This window comes from Bombus affinis, chromosome 6, assembly GCF_024516045.1.
Source record: "Bombus affinis isolate iyBomAffi1 chromosome 6, iyBomAffi1.2, whole genome shotgun sequence".
Classification (NCBI taxonomy): Eukaryota; Metazoa; Arthropoda; class Insecta; order Hymenoptera; family Apidae; genus Bombus; species Bombus affinis.
In genome coordinates this window covers 4,330,257-4,350,379 of record NC_066349.1, presented here as the reverse complement: position 1 = coordinate 4,350,379, position 20,123 = coordinate 4,330,257, and the positions used below count along the sequence as shown (strand labels likewise).

The 20,123-nt window shown below is 32.7% G+C and overlaps 2 protein-coding genes across 7 annotated transcripts in view; both read right to left on the bottom strand.

Moving 5' to 3' along the window:
• Positions 1-9,349, bottom strand: part of LOC126917730 (helix-loop-helix protein 11) — a 160,146-nt gene extending 150,797 nt beyond the window's left edge. For 2 of the 3 annotated variants that reach the window (XR_007711047.1, XM_050724950.1), the window contains exon 1: positions 8,029-9,346. Coding sequence is in view for 2 of the 3 variants with exons in the window: in XM_050724950.1 (XP_050580907.1) it covers positions 8,029-8,111 (83 nt within the window). In the remaining variant the exon portion in view is untranslated. Of the gene's footprint in view, positions 1-8,028 lie in introns of all 3 variants that reach the window. The other variant, XM_050724951.1, reaches the window with a different exon arrangement.
• Positions 9,350-10,039: 690 nt separating this feature from the next.
• LOC126917729 (polycomb protein Sfmbt-like) lies at positions 10,040-19,331 on the bottom strand. 4 transcript variants are annotated; one of them, XM_050724948.1, is made up of 10 exons: positions 19,267-19,331; positions 18,457-18,725; positions 18,124-18,358; positions 17,842-18,041; positions 17,576-17,770; positions 17,195-17,459; positions 16,366-17,102; positions 15,917-16,172; positions 15,165-15,514; positions 10,040-14,887 (listed from the first exon to the last, which is right to left on the bottom strand). In XM_050724948.1, the coding sequence occupies exons 1-10, from the start codon at positions 19,286-19,288 to the stop codon at positions 14,558-14,560; spliced, it is 2,859 nt and encodes a 952-aa protein (XP_050580905.1). In that variant the 5' UTR covers positions 19,289-19,331; the 3' UTR covers positions 10,040-14,557. The 4 variants fall into 4 exon arrangements, with proteins under 4 accessions (XP_050580905.1, XP_050580903.1, XP_050580904.1 ...); XM_050724946.1 differs by having other exon boundaries at positions 18,457-18,749; positions 19,267-19,330; XM_050724947.1 differs by lacking the exon at positions 19,267-19,331 and adding an exon at positions 19,118-19,266 and having other exon boundaries at positions 18,457-18,749.
• Between the last annotated feature and the right edge of the window lie 792 nt (positions 19,332-20,123).

Below are 20,123 nucleotides of genomic sequence, written 5' to 3'. Positions count from 1 at the left end.
ACCAAACGATCCTTTGCAAAGAACCAACAGCATCAACTACGTATATTATACACGGAAATGGTCTTATAAAATGATTCCTAAATGTTTAAGGTAGTGTGGTTTGGAGTAAAATTTGCCACTCTGCAAGAGCTTGTTAAAAAACTGTTTTTTTTTAAATAAAATAATTTAAATTTATAGTTTGGTGATTCAAATTCAAAATTATTATTACTATAAATTCAAATGTTACTACCAAAATATTCGAATACTTGTGAAGAATAGCGTAGAAAGAGGTAACACGAAAGTGAGACATTTTTTCAGAAATTGAACGCAAACTCGAAGATGAAGTTATGAAGCTACATCAGTAGTAACGTGCGAGCTTACTTGAAAAGAGAAGAAAAGAAAAGAAGAGAAAAAGGAAGGGCGTCAGACAGAGGCATTATTGCCGTCTGAGGTTGGTCCCTTTGACTTTATTCATGAGTAATACTCGCATACATGTGTGTATGTAACATGAGTTTGCAGTACGCAGTGGGTATGTGGAGCGTAAGAGGTCAACAGAGGAACCATTGTTGTCTGCTGCCAGCCTCCACAACTGAAAGGCGTTTCAAGACTGTATAAACTATTTTCGTAGTTTAGCTGCCTACTATGGTACGATAAAAAAAATCAACAAAATTAAAAAAAAGAAAAAAAAAGTTCATCGCTGTATTATATGAGAATGGCATAACGAATTGCAAAATTGTAATCTCGACAATAAACTTCTTTTTTATCCTACTATCTTATGTGCCCTATCAGAAGACATTGATACATCCATCAAGCTGTCGATCACGTTACTGTAAGATTGGCAACAGATAAATTTACCTTTTAATTGCAAGTATAATACTTAAGATTAAGTTAAGTTGTAATACTTATAAGATTTAACCTTTGGCCGTAGATACGGAGAAATAACGAGATTTGAAAATATATACAGTTCCAGCAAGTGTTAAGTCCATTCCTAGACGAGGCCAGGCAAGTGCTGAGATTTTGCGGTGCAATGACGTGACGCCGCGACGCGACATCGTACCTCTTTTGCGTACAAATCCAAAGAAACGGTATTATGCTTTTCATGGTAAACCTTTTCACCCGATACAATAGCTAATCAATATGCATAACAAACTACTTTTCTTCAGAAAATGCATTAGCTGCACCATTCGAGTCGGTACAATCGAGGAATGAAATGAGAAATTTAGAACAATTGGCTAATCAGTTTGACTTTTTGAAAACTCAGATTCGGTTCTTCTGAAACGTCACCAGCATTGGCCAGAAAATTTCGTGACTCTTTTAAGCGGACCGATTTTGAACGAATGAAGCCAATGCTTGATAAGAAATTACGAATTTGTACGAGAACTTTTCGCGATCACAGTTAATTATAGAATCGGGTAAAGTGAGATAAGGAATTTCAATTCGGCTGGCTGATATACGCCGTCACATAAAATTCTAGTGGAGTCAAATATAATTTAACAAAGTAGTCCATGTACGGTTACTCGTGAAAGTATTCGTACGCGTTTTAAAATTTCATTAGCACTGTTATGAGACTCGACTATCATGATTAGATTGCGGATTTTTATGCATTTATGTGAAATTTAAGGAGGCAGGAATGCGTAAAATTCACATAATGCATAAAAGTATTCGTCATAATTCTTAATGGATAAAACAAATTTATAAGATCGCGATTTTTATGAAAATATATATAAATGCGCAATTTATTTCAATCAGTGAAGTTACTGCTCTGCAAGAACAAATAATTAAATACCAGGTGTCGATATCGTATATGAATAAAGAATAGACGAATCTATAGGTAGGTAAGAATCTAACAACCTGACCTTAGACACGTTAATATCTTTACACTAAATATAAGATTATTGGAATTTAAGATTTCAATGTGAACTTTGCACGCTTTTCTTCGTTTTACTGTACTTTGTTCTGTTTAAGATACATACTTTAAAGGTCAACGATAAATAAGTAAGTAGTTTCAGAAGGTAAACAATTCTTTTCTTAATATCTTTTTTTATCTGTGATAAATGATCGTATATATTTATAATAATATATATAGAGTAAATTAAAAAATGTTCGGGTACTAACATGGCAGAAAACAATTTTACTTTGGAACGATAGTATACATACTCTTTCAATGACGTTCAAAACAATTATAAGACCATTAGTATTTTTTGTCGCTCGTATAATGTTCCTTATTACATTAGAAAATATAGACCATATCTAACAGATATGATAAGAAAATTTTTCACGATACCTACAAGCTAAACCGCATTGTTTATATTCTGCATAAATCCAACAAATCTGCCAGCCTTCTGTTTCATAATTCTCTATGTATATAATTACACGCTACTAAAACTTCATTTAAAAATCACTTTCTAATCACATAGTCAAGTAATTATGAATTTTTTACTTATTTTGTAAATATAAGAAAAACAAAACTAAAGTAACATTAAAACCTCCAAAATTTTCAATACGATTTAAACGCAATATAAAACAAATTTCATATGGAAAATAACTATTGAAACTCAAAAATACGAGGCTCAAGTTATATCAAATTCAATTTACATTAAAATTAGAGAAATTTAATTTCAAAGATCACCAGAAAAAAGTTTAAGGTCACGCGTTCGCTTTTCGTTATATATACAGAAAAAAGTAAAAAAGTAAAAAAGAAATAATAAAAAAAGTAAAAAAACAAAAAAGAATGAACGACCTCGGAAACGTAAGGCACGTTTCACGTTACACCAATCGAATCATCCAGTTTTCATCGTCACTATTTTTCACGACATTAAAGCAGCCTGTTTTCAGTGAATGACCCTGTACAATAATTTCAATGTCGTCATTATGTGCTTAATACCATTAACCGCATCAAACGACGCATACATAGTATACAGATGGTTGAAATAATCCATAAAATCAAAGGTAGGAAAATAAAGAAAGAAAGAAAGAAGAGACACGACACTTTGGTATGTACGTACATACTACGTATGTAACTCTGCATTAAGTACAAGTGCACTCATACACGGAGATTGACCTGGTGCAAGCGCAATGCGCAATTCAAACTCTTTATCTCTCTTTCTTATTTCCTGTGCAGTTCATTCAGCTGTCTTTGTTGCTCTAATTGACTACTCGTAACTAATCACAGGATGAAGTATGTAAGTCGCAAATTCAAACGTATATAGAACTATCATAGTAACTTTTCAGTTTGGAAATTTGAAAATGTAGAAGTTCGAGTAATTCGAAATTTTCGAATTTAAAAGTTCAGTATCCAAAGTTCGAGAATAGTTTGCAAAGATCGAATACTTGACTATATCTTACAAGTACTCTTCGAACCGTATGAAGCTAACTACCTTGGATAGTGGATTTGATTTGTACGTATTGAACTTGATCCCATCGCTACTCGTAATACTATGTACATAATACGTGTATATATCTAGGTGTGTTATAAGCGCATGTATACGTAAAAAGGCAACTACGTACGATATGGTGCAATCACGTTGACCGTGGTCAGGATTGGCTCGACCGATTTATTAAGTCGTGCAAACGAGCGAACGAAAAAGTACCATCAGTCGAGCGAGTTTTATTTTCCAACGCTTGATAAACGATGTGGTGATAATAACTAATAAGTACAGCATGACACGCACACCGACAAAGGTTTAGCTGACGTAAATACTGAAAGAAAATCGATAGGGCATCGAGCGACATTAATTATATCTGTGCTTTGTGTGTACATGTGTGTGTAAAACATGTCATAGAGAAAAAACTAAGTGGTGGGTGGACGGTAACTCAATATTTCTTTTATAAATTAATAACCCAATAATATGTAACCTAACTTTGTTAGAATCGACCGTGATTGATGTTTTCTTGATGGTTGGAGCGATCAAAAGAGAAATAAAATCGATAACTGGTAGGCAATGAGAGAGCGAAGGAAAGTTATGAAAGTTTTCGTACACCTATAGCATACAAAGCTATTTTTACTATTATGAAATTCTACTCCTCGATTCCTAAATCTCTAGACTTTTAAATTCCAACATTTCGATGCAAAGTTATTATTTTGTATAGTGAGAAGATTAATCAAATACTGTTTTAAAAGTAAAACAAGGTAGACAGAAAATATAAATATAAAAAAACATAAGACTACGCAAATACGATATTTTTATTGCTATATAAAAATTTTTATAGAATAACACATCTTTCTATAAAGTAATTATTGTGCTGTTTTATACATTTTAATAAATTGATATGATATTACATATGCATAATAAAAATATTAACTCTACACCGTCAAACGTATAACACAGTGTTTAATCATTCAATCGTTTAAATCTACAATGTCATTTCCATCTACACTTCGAGCAATGTAAAAACATCGAAACGCCTTAAGTGACTAATATTTGACAATAATTATCCGACTATATAATTATAAATTCGTGACGCATCGTTTCAACGACTAAATGACACATTGCATATATATGTGAAACGTTTGATCAGCGTACAAAGCAGCGATAAACCGCGAGAGAGAGAAAATTTATCATGATCGGTGAAGTATGTATCAATCGTGCTCGATTATGTAATAGCAAAACGTTTAATCAGCTGATACACTGGATCGTGTGATGAAAGCATAAACACATATCAGATGTTCTCGTAATAATCCGACTATCCTTTTCGCTTTTCAAATGGAAAAGAAGTAAGACCAAAAAATACTGCCAATGATGATTTAACATTTACGCATTTACTGATATTGACGCACACGGTGCGTCTGCTGGTAGTAGTCAATATTTTATATCATGGGGTATTTCAGGAATCACATGCAGCAAAGAAACGTTTCTATGTAAAAAAGTAAGTCAAAAATTGATCAAGTGCCTAAATACCCATCAACCGATTGGTAAAAATGATATAATGATACAAAATTACTTTCTTCGTTTGTTATGTACTAAATATTGTATTTTATTTTAAGTATAAACAGGTACGCTTTTAAACTGTTTTTGATTTCAAGTTTTTCTTGATATGATATAATGTTATCTGACCATATAATATAATTGTAATTTCGTAGTAAAATAAATTAGATTTAGATTTCTACATATGTAATTAAAATGCAAACTGCTGTCACTTTTTGTTAATAAAAATATAACGGAAATCTACGCATAGGCGTAAAGCAAAATTAAGAAAGTAAAAGCAAGGTTAGATCGTCGATGTAAAACTTTTACTCAAATGTATTTATACATATATTTGTATGGTGACATTGCTTAACACAATTATACTTAAATTCTCAAATAAACATATTTCCTATTTACATGCTCGCCATTATACCTACATTCATCATTATTCACTCATACCAATCTAAGAAAAACAAGAAAAACAAATAAGAAAAAAAAACAAGAAAAAAAAATAGATATAAACATACCGCGGGCGTGAACGTAAGGTATGCCGCGTGCATTAATGCAATGATTTACGCTTGATACCTCCAACGAGCCTTTCATACACATGTAAAATCGTACGTCTTTCCTCGTTTCTTCATTCAAGCTCTATATCAATTATGGCGTACACTGTACAGCTTTCCTTTACACCATGTGTGTGTGTGTGTGTGTGTGCACATGTACATATATATATATATTATTACACGCATATCGTCTGTAGTAGTTTCTTGCATTACCTACGCGCGTTATCGCGTGCACGTCGCGCAACCAAACGGACAAAGAAAGCATACGGGGCGCTGTGCCTGGTGTAATATCGACAAGTAGTCAACGTTCGCGAATTTCACAACTACACGCGAGCAGACTGTGTACCTTGAACACGATTTACACACGTTTAGCCTAGACACGATAGATCGAAGCCTATCTGTGTAAAGTGTAAGTGAACGTAATGCAGCGCGATGATGAGCGTATGTAAACAAGAAGTCGCGCCGATGCGGCATGCTTCGAGTTATTTATAGAGACCCATTATTGTGCAACAAACGTGGCTTTACGTAACGCACATAGTATAACCTGGCTGGTCTGTCGGTCACTCGGCCGTATACAAAGGAACTTGCTTTCCTCGTCCTTTTGTTTTTTTTCCCTTCTTTTTACATCCTTTTTCTCTATAACTGCTGCAAAGAGATACTAAAAACTACACCACTTAGTTTCAACCCTGGTGTAAACAATAATCTAAAGAAATCTCAGCATTGTGTATTGAAAGAAAAGTTTGCTTTGATTCATACAATGTTTATCTGTATACTATGAAATTTTGCATGTGTGTAATGTTGCGAAAAGCTTTTTCAGAGTTTGAAGAATTTACAAAATTCTATATAGTGGAATAAATTGTGTCTATTTCATGCAATATTTACGCCATGATAATACAAATTTATCTCTATATTGTAATACTTTACATATACATATACATAATATTATGAAATGGTTTTCCAGAATTCATGGAATTTTTAGAATTGTGTATAAGGAGAAATTGTTCATTCGTCTCTCTATATTATAAAAAACTTTACATATCTGTTCTACATTTTGTCCCAATTCTGTAATTTTTATGATATTCAATTCATATCCATGAACATAATCTAGAAGTACGTGCCAATTTAAATTTGCGTCGTACTCATTACGTCTTAAATAGAATGTGTTTTTCACAATTTTTTAATGATACTTCCGTTGATTGATGATTTTATGATGTTAAATTGATGACAGATTTCATGATGGCAACACCGTCGCGAGGGGAACAAACACATAGAGAGTTAATGCAAACGCGAGTACCGTATATGCATTTTAAACCTGTTCAGAGATAACGTTCTAAGAAAGCGATTAATAGCGACACCGCGTCGTAGCCATCCAGTTACTGTTTATATTACGCTCGTCATAGCAAATTACTACAAATTTCCTAGAATATAATATACTATACGATAGAGTACTCTGATATATGAATATTCAAAAACATCAATAACTAAAATTAATTTACGTGATATACGACAATGAAAAACATTCTTATAATTTTAATAGAATATTGTGTGATATACAAATATTTGAAAATATCGAAAATTAATTTACGCAAGCTATAACAAAATTTTACATCTATTTGTCATCTATTAACATCACAAATAATTAAATAAGATGAAAAAGGACTCTATATAAAATTTCAAAATCTACAATTCTTCACAATAATTCTACATTTATATTGTTAGAAAACAATTGATATATCGGCAGTGACTCCCGCGCCATGCTTGTTTGGGCGTGAACGCATGGAAGGTCCGGTTTGACACAACCTCGCAAAATATTTCCCAACTCGCCTCTATCGATCATTCCAACAACAAAAATAAACACTAACTTCAAAGAAAGAAAGAAGTCTCCAATTTATAACTCAAAGAAATATCACGTAGTAGCATCGTATAATGCGAAGACTATTGTGCCGGCCGGCTGGCCGGCCGGCCGGCTTCGCGACAGCTGGCTATCGAGAGCCTACTAGGATTTTGTTTGTATTGTACACACGTTTTACGTCCGTGTCACGATTACAAGTCTCGCCAATGCCACCGCGACGTCGACGTCGATGCTAACAACGACTGAGATGGCGAACAGAAAGAGTTGCCGCTGAACGTTGTTAGAATCGGCATGACTTGATAAGGAGGACGAGTACGCCTTCCTTTGCTGACAAATTCGTGTCATCTCGGTCAAAATTCACGAAAAATACGTTACGCGTATTTAACCCTCGCGATCCGACGCATGCGACATCTTAGACATCTTAATCACCTATTTTAGACGCAGTATTTACGAAACAAAATTAGATAAATTTGGATTTAATGATAAAAGTGACATGGGTGATTCTTGACTCAGCCATCATATTTCGCGGTTCGCACCAGAATTGAAGTCATAAATGACGTGGCGTGTCAAACCGCACCGCTCTATATACTACATAACGCTGACGTACACGCGAACGCATATGTAACTCGGTACGAGTTTTCCCAGTCGACACATGGCCGTGCACATTCCTAGCAATTTCACGTTTTCCACGTCGTCGTTTTTTTCTGTGATCAATGAGAGAAAGACTCACCCGCACAAATTGGTTTCCTGTTCCTCGGTGGTTTCGACAATTTCCTCGAGCAGAATACGATCCTCGCCACCAAACACTGACATATCTCGTTGGTCCGCAGCACTAAGAATCCCGCCGCGCGATCCCGCACCGTCCCAGCAGCCGTCGTCACGGCAGCGAAAAGACGACGGGCTTCTCTCTCTTTCGCAGCACTCCACTCGAAAAAAATCGACGCGCACACTTCACGCAAACGTGACGCAAATCCTCCACGGAACTCGTTAATTAACTTTTTAGACCGCGGTGGCACGCACCGAGATTCGTCCACGGGACAGCCACTCCGCGCGGCGCACACACAACGCCCGAACGCGTTTTGTAATGGCGATCTTTGGCGGGAAACAGCTGAGGGCCCCCACAGAGTGCCGCGAATCACTCCGCCGCCGGCTTCAGGGCCGTCAACACCTATGGTTCATCCGACGCCCCTTTGGACATCTGCCACTTTCTACTACAAATTTTTTCTCAAATCTTATATATCCTAGAAATTCTTTATTTTTTAACACTAATTATTTTTATCGCGTTTACACGATAACACTCTTGATTAATTATATATGTTCTTTCAATATACCGAAAATTACGATAAGTAATATCCGACGTTGCATAAACTGATACTACATTTCAAATAAATCATCTCACGAATCTTGTCACGAAGCAAATCATTCCGTCCGTGTACACCTAATCATCACGTGGCACATGCTAAACTTTGTCATGAAACTTGAGGCAAATAACACTCGCGCACTGTAGAAACGATATGCAGGAACGAAAATATAATCACACGGTGAAGTTTGTTGTCTTAATCTAGTTTATGTTTCCACGAAGTACAACGACATAGACGTGATTCACAGTGTCGAACGTTGGAAGAGCGTTTTCGAGGCACTCATTACAAGTTTAGTGTACGCGGTTAGGGTGAACGCTACATGATACTCTGCCCTGAACAATGACTCTCTTTGGACCAATCGCACATCACCTCATCTTCAGTTTCACACCAAGTTTTTACGGTTTTCCGCAGGTAGTTGCGTGCAGATTATCTACTGCCATACGTCGGATCACTGGCGTCGTTAGCTGTCTGCTTGGTGAGCTATTGTTAGAAATATTTATCGCTTTAGAAGGGACTACTTTCACACTGCGTAGGTTTACGCTAGAGGAATGGTGCGGCCGCGCGGGAAACATCTGCCAGCTGGCAGAGGCCCCGCCCATAGAATACGCCAGTCTCCCCCACTTCCCCCACCTGCGCGAAACTAAACCCACGCACACTAACCCCCAACCATTTGTATAGCCGTGACCGCGCGCGTACACATCCAACAACCTTCTATCCTGGTCCTTCAACGAGCTCTCTGCGCAATGTTACACGATACGAAAGTTGACAATAAAAATTCGCTGCTTCCTCGCACGTATCATACATCATAAGTCCCTCGTTCTGCATTTCTCTATGTCGATGCAGAGATGAATAATCAAAAATCAAAACTATGTGTAAATCAATATAATAAATAAAAAATGTTCTACTATATTCATTAACAATTTATCCGTACTCTGAATATTGAAATAATGTAATTTTATAATTTAAACTGACTATTTGTACTTTTAACTATGTATATATGTATAATTTTTATTGTAAAATTGTAAACGATCTTAATGCACTGTCTTCGTTCACAAATTGCTACATTTTTCGAATTTTTCTCTATCAATGTGTGAAAGATAAAAATATAAGTATAAAAAATAATACATTTTAACAAGATCTTATGTAAATTAGTTTCGTCGATTACTAGAAATTAATAACTTTCCTAAGACTCTCTAAATAATTTGATTTTCCATAAATAAGATTTCGATAAAATATTCTTCAAATAATTTTGCTATAGAAATTGCGATAAGCTTGTTTAAATCGATAAGTTGTGAAAAGTCGTGCAGCCAATGCCATCTGGCGGTCGACGATTGCACATGCAAAAATAACGGAACGGCAACCGAAATACAAACACTCAGATGATTTAATATAAACAATGTACTTCCATCATTATTTGCAAATAGTTTTTTTTTGTACAATATATGTGAAAAACATTTATTTTCATAATCATTCTTTCTTTAATTCTATAAAATGAAATGTAGTAGTGATGAACTTACAAATAAAAAGAGGAAATAAAAGATGTTCTCACTTCTGAACCTATTTTACCATTATCGATAAATACTGTTGATTATCTGCGGAATTTCTTTTTCATACTCTGATACAATGACAGGCTAAATTAATATTTAGAGACTGTATTCATAGTTATTGTTTATATTAATTATACATTACATCGTAAAAAATGAGGGTTTTATATTGTTATGATTTAGAAAGAGATAACTATGAATACGCCTTAAATCCAGTTTAGTAAATGAAAATAATATTAGGTTTTTTCGATCCTCATTCTCTTACTCTATTTCATTCATTAATCCTGAAAATTGTTGATTCTATCTTGAATTTCCCGATTTGCAACTTTGGAAATATAAGTAAATTTCGTCTTGATCTCATGTTTAAAATATGTCTTTAACCCTTTGCGGACGGGACAGTTCGAAGTCAACCGTACCGTGAGGCCGAGCTGCTGCCACGATAGTCATTTAAAATTGCCAGCGCACATTTCTGCTTAGACGCGATTTTCGTTCATAACACTCCAAGATGTCAAATTCTAGACATATGTACATGCACAGATTCTCCACAGGATAAATAAAATGACACACATATGAGTCTTTTGGTTCTATCAGTTGTTTTCTCCGAACGCGTATATAAGTTTGTCGCTCATAGCGACGCATTTACCTGGGACACATATATGAGTCTTTCGGCTCTATCAGTTTTCGCCAAACGCATATATGAGTTCCTCGGCCAAATCGATGGCTTACGCAGAACGCAAATATGCAATATACAAATTGCATATGATACGTATGTAAATATGAAATCACGAAGCATTTTTGCTAATACCTTATAAAACAGCTATGTAATCAGCGCTATTTGGCTGATTATATGTAATATCTTTTTCAGAAAAGGTGCACATTTAGACTTTGCTCGATTCTATTTGAATTAATATGTAGTATTATTCAAATGCTCGATGATTCGTATAAAAAAATTGGCATAAATACATGTATCGTTTAGATTTTTCATCCTTAGTGCGTTTGTATATTTGAAATTATCTGATCATTATAAAACAGATAATTTGTTTAACACGTTGAATGCCACGCTAGTCTTACAGGGATTGCCCGTGGCGCCACGATGAATTTTTTATTATGCGATACGTATGATGAAATATTACCTACAAGAGATATGTTACGGCGTATAATCATCATTAATGAATTTATCTCACTGAGGTCACCGGTGACCACCGTGGCGCTGAAGTGCGATTTCGTGCGATTCACTTATTTTGCGATTATCAATTATCTCATGTTGTTTCTTCGCGTTGCTAAATAATTGTTCTATGTTGTTACGTCCCGGGACCTACCATAAATCATAATCCATCCCTCGGTCATACTTATTCAAATATATAATATATAATAAATATATAATATTTATAATATTAAATAAACATCTTTCAAGTCGAAACGTTCCTTAGGGTTATTGTTCATTAAAGTAAAACACGGAAAAAGCGGGTTTTCCCATGTTCGACAGCCACTGACGGGGGCGCGCACATAATAATAGATCTACATTTCATGCATAAATAAAACTATTTTTATATGTTTTATACTGCATTAATTTCGTCATACCATTATAGTAACGATGGTAATAATAACAAATTTATAACTATTGATATTTGTTCAAATTATGTATTTCTACAAATCTTGGCGCGCCAGTCACCAGTGTCCTGTGGCATTCAACGTGTTAACCAAAACAAAATTTTTTTGTAATATTCACATTTCAAAATCGAACAAAAAATTTAAAAAATTAATATTTTTATATTTGATTTTTATATTATGTTAACACTTAGCCACCGCGCAATTTCCAAGTATCGAGGACTAATATTCACTACTTAAAAAACAAAGAAGTCTAAAAATTATTTAAGTGATTAATTATATTTTACGGAAATGATTTTATTTAACGATTTCACATATTGTTTATACAAAACATCAAATTAAAAATATATATTAAAAGCATAAAAAAATATAGGTAGAATTAAAGACATTAAAGATGACTAAAGATAAATAACACGACTTGTACGTGAAATTAAAAATTCATAATTCATTTTAATATTATTTTACAGTGTGGTATGGATTATAACTTTATTTAGTCATAACTGATAGTGTAGCTTTTTAATTAATTTTAATACTCCTAAATTGGTGTATTTTATTATATACTGTACTTTATAAAAGCAGAAAAAATGGCGCAATTAATTGGGGACAAATCCAGTTAAACAATAACTGATAAAAAAAAAAAAAAAAAAAGATGAAGAAAATGCGTTGCTTAAGTCAAAAAGAGAGATCTCCCCGTTCGGTCACGCAGTGATGTTCTTCACAGAGGGAAGATCTCTGCTATTCGGTTGGCTAAGTGTTAAATTTTACAACGGACATTATTTTGTTCTCAAACTAAAATTGATTGATATAACACGTAGGAATCTGTTATTATTTGTATTTTTAATTTGTAAGTAATATTGTTTTTTCTTCTTTTGTACTCACAGTAATGTGATTAGTGTATTTAAAGCAGAACCAAAATTTTGTCAGTTTATAACACTATTTATAATGCCTCCCAATTTGTACACAATGATGATTTCAAGAAAACTTTTACTACTTTTCTTTCGATCAGCAGATATAGACATATAATATTTTTCCAAATTAAAAACTTTTTTTTTTACATTGCTAATGTGCAATAGCAAATCAATATTATAAACAAAAACAAGTATCGTCACAATAAAATCTAAGTGATTATTAGTCAAATATCCAACCTTATATCAATTAACTGCTAAGAAAACGTTTAGGAACCAAATTGAATTGGTACCATGAGATTCCAAAATATTGAATAAATAAAGAGAGTAACAATGTTACCCTATCGTACTAAAAATAGTATTTAAAGAGTCTAAGACAAATCAGTCTTAGACTTTACTCGACTGGTTTGATTTACTTTACTGTAATGATTATAAAGCTACATATAGATACAATATGTGTTATACAAATGCATCAACCACTTTCTAATAGCTATGCTTCTTTTACACTGTGGTTACATTCTCTTCATTCTATTTTTTTCAAAAAAAAACGAGCTAAACCTAATACTGTGCTAAATGCTATATTTACAAGATTAGAAGTTGACCATTCCGTTTTTTATTTAATTATGTACAGACACGTAGCTCTTGATTACAGTAGATAGTAAATCAACAAATCTATTAAAATATATAAAACTAATTTAGTATTGTGAATGATATCGTCAAGGCAAATATGATTGAAGCTGTAATGAATTGATACTCGGAAACTAATTTGTACTTTATGATTTATTTTTACTACCTTCTTTTTTACTTTTTCGTATTAAATATTATATATCTTTGTTGATTTACTTCTAAATTTTTTCCCTTTTAAATTACACCCTTTAACTTTCTGTTTGTTTAAAAAAATTTTTAAATATACATTAGTATCTTTTTTCTTAATGTGGTTCATGCATCTGTAATCAATTTAGTGCAATGTGAAAGCATGGATTTACAAATAACGGCGTTGTAAAAGAAATGTTGTCAGAATAATAAAATGACTTCTGATATATATAAGAATGTTTAAATGCAATATATATGCATGAATTTCTCTTGATATTTTATATAGAAATTTATATATACATGTAAATATTAATATAAAATAAATCTTGTATTCTCTACCAAATACCACATTAGTTTTAGTCTAAGCTCCATGAAATTATAAATATGTATTAAATATGTTTCGTTCAATTCTGGAATTCATGTATCTATTTGCAAGCATTAAAATAACTATTGTATTGTATTTTAATTTACAAAAAAGTAGTTTGGTATTCCAATTTCTGTTAATTCAAAAAGTAATTTACAGATAATCAGATTTTGTAAGAATCGATTTTTTGAAAAACATTTAAATTAGAACTAATATTTTATCAAACACCAAATTTAACCTAACCCCAATCTTAAACGTGTATAAATGCATAAATAAATAAGTACCAAATTATATTTTTAATTTATAATATTTAACTATTTTCCAAAACAAAATATCTCATACTTTTGTCTTTTTGTGGCTTTTTTTTCTCTTTTAAATAAATGGTACTCTTTCCAAATTTACATCCTAAGTGATAGAGCAGGATCTCTATCTTTACCTTTCCCTAATTTCATATGTGTATGCATATATGTATATGTATATTTATACACATATACTTTATTATATACATACATTTTATTAATAAAGTATATAACAAATACTGTATATAACCATGATGAAATATGAATTTTTAATTATTTGCATCTATATGCCTTACCTGTAAATCCATGTTTATTTGTATGCAATGATGGAACTTATTCATGGTATTATCTATGTACTATCTTTGTTATAATAATTTTTTCAATCCTAATTTCAACCTTTCCTGAGCTGGATTCACTTTGATTTTCAATTGTTGAATAAGATCATATATCTTTAAAGAAGGCCCAACTTTAAAACCGGTTAGGTCTATTATTTGGTCCTTAGTGAGTGTTAATAGAGTTTTTCCATCTATCTTACGTTTACTAAAATTATCGCAATATGTTGCACAATCATTAACACGAAGAAATTGTGCAACATCAAACACATTCCACTCAGATGGCACTAAATCACCAGATTCAGAACTCTTTTGAACACCATCTGCTAGCCTTGGGATGTATTTGCTAGAAGCAGATGTTACCTGGAACATACCACATACTTTAAATATTCATATTTAAAACTTTTTTATATGTGAAATTCAGCAAAAATTTAACAAGGTTTAATATTAAATGCATAAATGTCTAGACGTTATTCTCACTAATTTACTATATAAATATAGAATATTTTATATAGGATTGGAAATTCAAAAGTTTAATATTATATCTAATCAATCATTAATATTCATTAATTAATATTCATTAGTTGATATTCATTAGTTGATATTCATCTCTAATATAAAAATATCAAAATATATTTACATTAATGTACGACGTGGCAATTCGTTCTTTTGGTGGTGGAGGGCTTTGTATCTCACTTTGAGTATCATTTAATGCTTGACCTTGTCCAGTAGTAGGACTAGGTAAAGTTTGATCAGGTCCAGCTGGTTCTTCTGCTGGTTCTGGTTCCCTGTTTCTTTGTTCTGGTAGGCTTTCCAAGTCACGTTCTCTTTCGATTTTTATTCCTTGGGCTGGCTCTACTTCTCGTTCGCGTTCACGAGCCGTACTAATACGTTCACTGTGCCGAGGTAGAATGTTTTTCGCGCAAGATACTTTGTTGCTTTTTTTCACTTTTCTCTTAGCTTTACGTTTAAGGCCTCTTGGTGATTTTACTAAGAAATGAAATGAACATGTTCATTTATGACATTAGAAAAAGAAAACAGAAGTTGGCACACAAGAATAGTAAAAAATATATTAATAATATTGAAACAAAACTCATTCTGGAAAATATTTTTAATCCATTCACTCCCAACTACAAGATATCTCGTGGTAAGCGTATGTACCAAGATTGCCGACTACGAGTTATCTCGTAGTGCTTTTTTTCATTTTCAAATTACTGTAAATACCATTTTAGTACTATATCTGCAACTAAATATTAGATTTTGTGAAATTCCATGTTTTTTTTTTAAATAAAATCTTGACGCCTAGGGCAAGATGTTCTAAATTTGTCTGGCAATGAATTGGTTAAAATATGAAACTATAACATTTTTTTTAAATATGAAACAAGTATTTACCAGTAGGACTAGTGTTTTTATTGAGTACACGGGGCCCTTCTAATTTATGATCAACCAAATCACACCATCCAACTGGATAAATGTCAGGACTCTGACAATCTAGCCATTGATCATATTCGTCCTCCCAACCATCAAAGTGTACTCTTAATAACCTTCCAATCACCCTAGTAATAGTAGCAACACAAACTAATCTAGGATCCATTAAATCAGCTGCTTCGAGCCTCATTCCTTCAATAAATCCATGTTGAGGTATTTCCTATAATGAAAATTTCTATATGTTGAAAAGCAATGAATATAGTTATACATGAATACGAAATATAATAAATAGTACAAAACCTATAAAATTTGTATTTCTATAAAGGTTTTATAATATTTCTTAGATTTATTACTTCTATGAAAAATACTATTTCTAATGTTTATTACATTATTAAAATTATTTCTGTAGTTACCCTATTAAATAACTGCATAGGAGCGGGTATAGTATTCGTCTCTGTTAAATATGTATCCCATGTAAATGTAGTAGGATCATAGCCCTTTGGTGGTGTAAGTGGTAATCCATGTTGAGAACAAAATCCAATTGGAAAAATACAAGGTGAACATGAATGATAGCAGAACCAATCAGCACCACTTGCATCTTCATCATAACTATCTATACGGATCATTATATAATCTTCTTTTAAAACTTGCATAATTGTTGCTGCACATATGGCAGAGAGATTAAGAGGATCAATGGCTTCTATTTTCATTCCTTCTCGAAATGTGTATCCAAGATGTACATGATGGTTCTTTGGCACATAGAAAAGGTCTTCAGTCGCGTCGTCTTCACACAATTTTGATTTTGACACACGCTCTAAATATTCAGGATATGCATCCAACGTTTGTCCTACCCGTTTTGCCCACCCAACAGGATGTATAAGTGGAGAATCTTCGTGGCACCAAAAACCATTGTCTTCGGGTGGCGAATCATAGTATCGTACATGTAATCGTTTACCCACAATTTTTTGTATCGTTGCTACTTTTACTTGCGAGATTCTATTTTTGTCTACGACTTCCAAGTGAAATCCACATCTAAAACGCGACTTCATACTATCGTTAACTTTATTATAAAAATTAGTTGGCAATGTTCTTGCACCTGTCAATCGTTTCATTAGAAAATCCTTCCAGTCTTTGTACTTATCAGCAATTGCTGTAAAGGATTATTATGATTCATTATTACAAATTTTGTACAAAAACAAAGAGGGATCCATAACAATGTAAGCATCATAAATGTTTGCTTACTATTAGGTGGAATAAGAGGTTTTCCAATGGTTGCACACCAACCTACAGGGTGTATGTCATTCGAGCACAAAGATACCCAAAAATCTTTATCATCATTGAGTCCAAAACCCTCATACCTTAACAAAGCTCTATATCCAGATATACGTAACACAGTAGCAACCCAAAAGGAATCTGGGAAAGCTTCACATACTTCGTCACAATCAGTATTTTCCACCTCTACTTTCATACCAACTGTGATATTATCCCATATTTCTGATATAGGTGCCTGAAACATGAAAATTGAAATAAAACTTATGCAAAATTCAAAGTATAATAACAAAAATATCAGAATCTGAATTAGAGGTTATGTAGTACTATATTAACATTGTATGGAAGACTGACATGTTTAAAACAAGATACTGGAGCAGCACAAAATCCAGGTTCTGTCAATTGTGGGGTCCAATCATAAGAACCTGCCATTTCAGCAGTTCTTTTTCTTCTTACAGGTAAATCCTCTGGCATTACTGGTTCTGATATAACTTTCTCTTTCTCTAGTTCAAAAGATTCTTTTATGTCTGTTTCTTCTTGTAATATGACCTAAGATATTTAAAAAATATTGTATGATTTTTTCTTCATATTTTTAAAGCTTATTTTTACATGTAACTCACATTCTTTGTTAATTTAGACTCATTTGGAGAAGTTGAATTTACAGATGTGTGTGCCTCTACAGAATGTGATGGACTATATGTAGAATCAGCAGTAGGAGCTGTATGTTCTGAAGATCTTGCACATGCCCTACTACAAAATCGTCGTTCTTTAGTATAAAATGCATGTTTCACACCAATAGCACCACATTTTTCGCAAACAGCTATAACAAGATAATAGAAGTTTACAATTATACATCAATAAATTTACAATTTATAATTATGATCTTGAATTCTATATCTAACCTATACCATCCTTACGAATGGGAATAAAATTTAAATCTGTATGTGGTTGATATGCAATTGGTGTCTTTAAAACCAATCCAGGATGCTTTATAGGTTTTATTTTCCTATTGCGATTATCCTGAGTAGTTTGTGTTGCTGCATTGTTTACAACTTGCTCTCGTTCTTCATCACCAATGTAATCTTCTAATGTCAAATATTCAGTCATTTCTTGTCTTTCAGACTGTGAATCATATTCCTGAAAAAACGATAATGATGGTAAATATTACTGTGTACGTGTTACTTATAGGTACAATGTAAAATTAAAATATGTGTGTTTAAAGGATTAGAGTTTACCTGTTGTATTTCCTGGGAATCAACAGCTTCCACAGCTTCATCAGGCTCTGAACATTCATTAGGGAACTGAGGTGGTAGATATCGTACCATAGTTGTAGGTGCGATTTGGTGATTTCTAATATTTTCATATGGATTTGAACCATGAGGAAAAAAAGGACTTTCAGCTTGACGTGGATCCAACATAAGTTCATGTGTAGGTTCTCCATGTACCATCATATCTCCCATCCATACCATCCCTAGTTCCGGTAATCCAGGGATGGAAGCATACACTGAATTCATACAAATATCCATTCCTATATTCACATAATGATTGAAATATTACTCTTAGACAGATTATATATATTAATATCTTTTAGTATCGAATAACAGGATATTACAATCGGACGAACAATATTTGATGTAGGACAAAGTATATTCTACAAATACTGCAACTTCGATTAAATTATGATGCTTAATAGGTCGAAGGATTTTTAGTACATGCAAGAGAATTCATTTAACAAATTGCTATACAGAACGTAATTTATTACAAAAAAACAGTTTTTTGAATTGATACTATCGCATCTGAATTCTATTCTATGTCGTATAAAATGTGCAAAAAAAACTCAATATGATTTATTTCTCAAAGCGACGCCGAAGCTTTGAAAATCAACATTTATTCAACCTTTTCCACTGGGAAACATGTTTCAAAAGAAGAAGTTTCTCTTTGGAGATACACCATATCCTGTGTAAAGTATTCAGTCCCAGAATCATAAATTACGATGTAATTTAACGCGCGAGCATATCACATAGCGTAGGAAAACAAGTACGAACCATTAGAAGCTTGCATGTCCATGACAAAGCAGAGCCAGAAAACTCCTGTATATTCAAGTGGTGTGCAAATTGTTACGCCACCTGATATCAATCATCGATATCATACAAATTTGGCGGTATATACAAAACTTTAATTTCCCATTTATTATTATTTCGAATAACGAGAATCTGGTACGATGAAAAATGCGGAAGTAGGGAGAAGATTGGTTATTTTATAATTATAATTATTTTCAATCATATTTACCAATAAGTTTGTTTATTTATGATAAAATCTTAAATAATCAATTTTGGTACTTTATTATTCTTAATAATCATCCTTTCTGATAATTCTAACCATTCGTAATGAGATGGTTTATTCTCAAAAAACATAATTGTTAAAAATATAACTTTTTTTCTATCTTTTAAATTAGTAAGTTATTATGTAAAATGTTATTCGTTTTTATTTAATTTTATACAAATACAAAGTTATATGATTGTAAGTAAAGTTTAATGCATCTTCTTTTAGCATATTATATGTTTAAATTCTAAAAGTTTCATTCAAGATTATATAAACAAATCTCGACATTCAATACCGAAATAGGTTGAAGCATAGGGAAAACTGTTCGAGAATTGAGTCGTGAGAAATCAACATGGAAGATAAGAGGTTCTCATTTTGTGCATGCCTGACATACTATGAATATCTCAAACAGAGATACTTTCATGTACTGTTTACTAAATACATTGTCATATATAATAATAATTATTATTTTTAAGACTTTAGGGGTAACATTCTTGTTTAAATTTTCATAAAGAAATAAATTCTTTTAGTACAAATTATGTTTATTAATTTTCTAACTAGGATAATCAATACTAAGAAA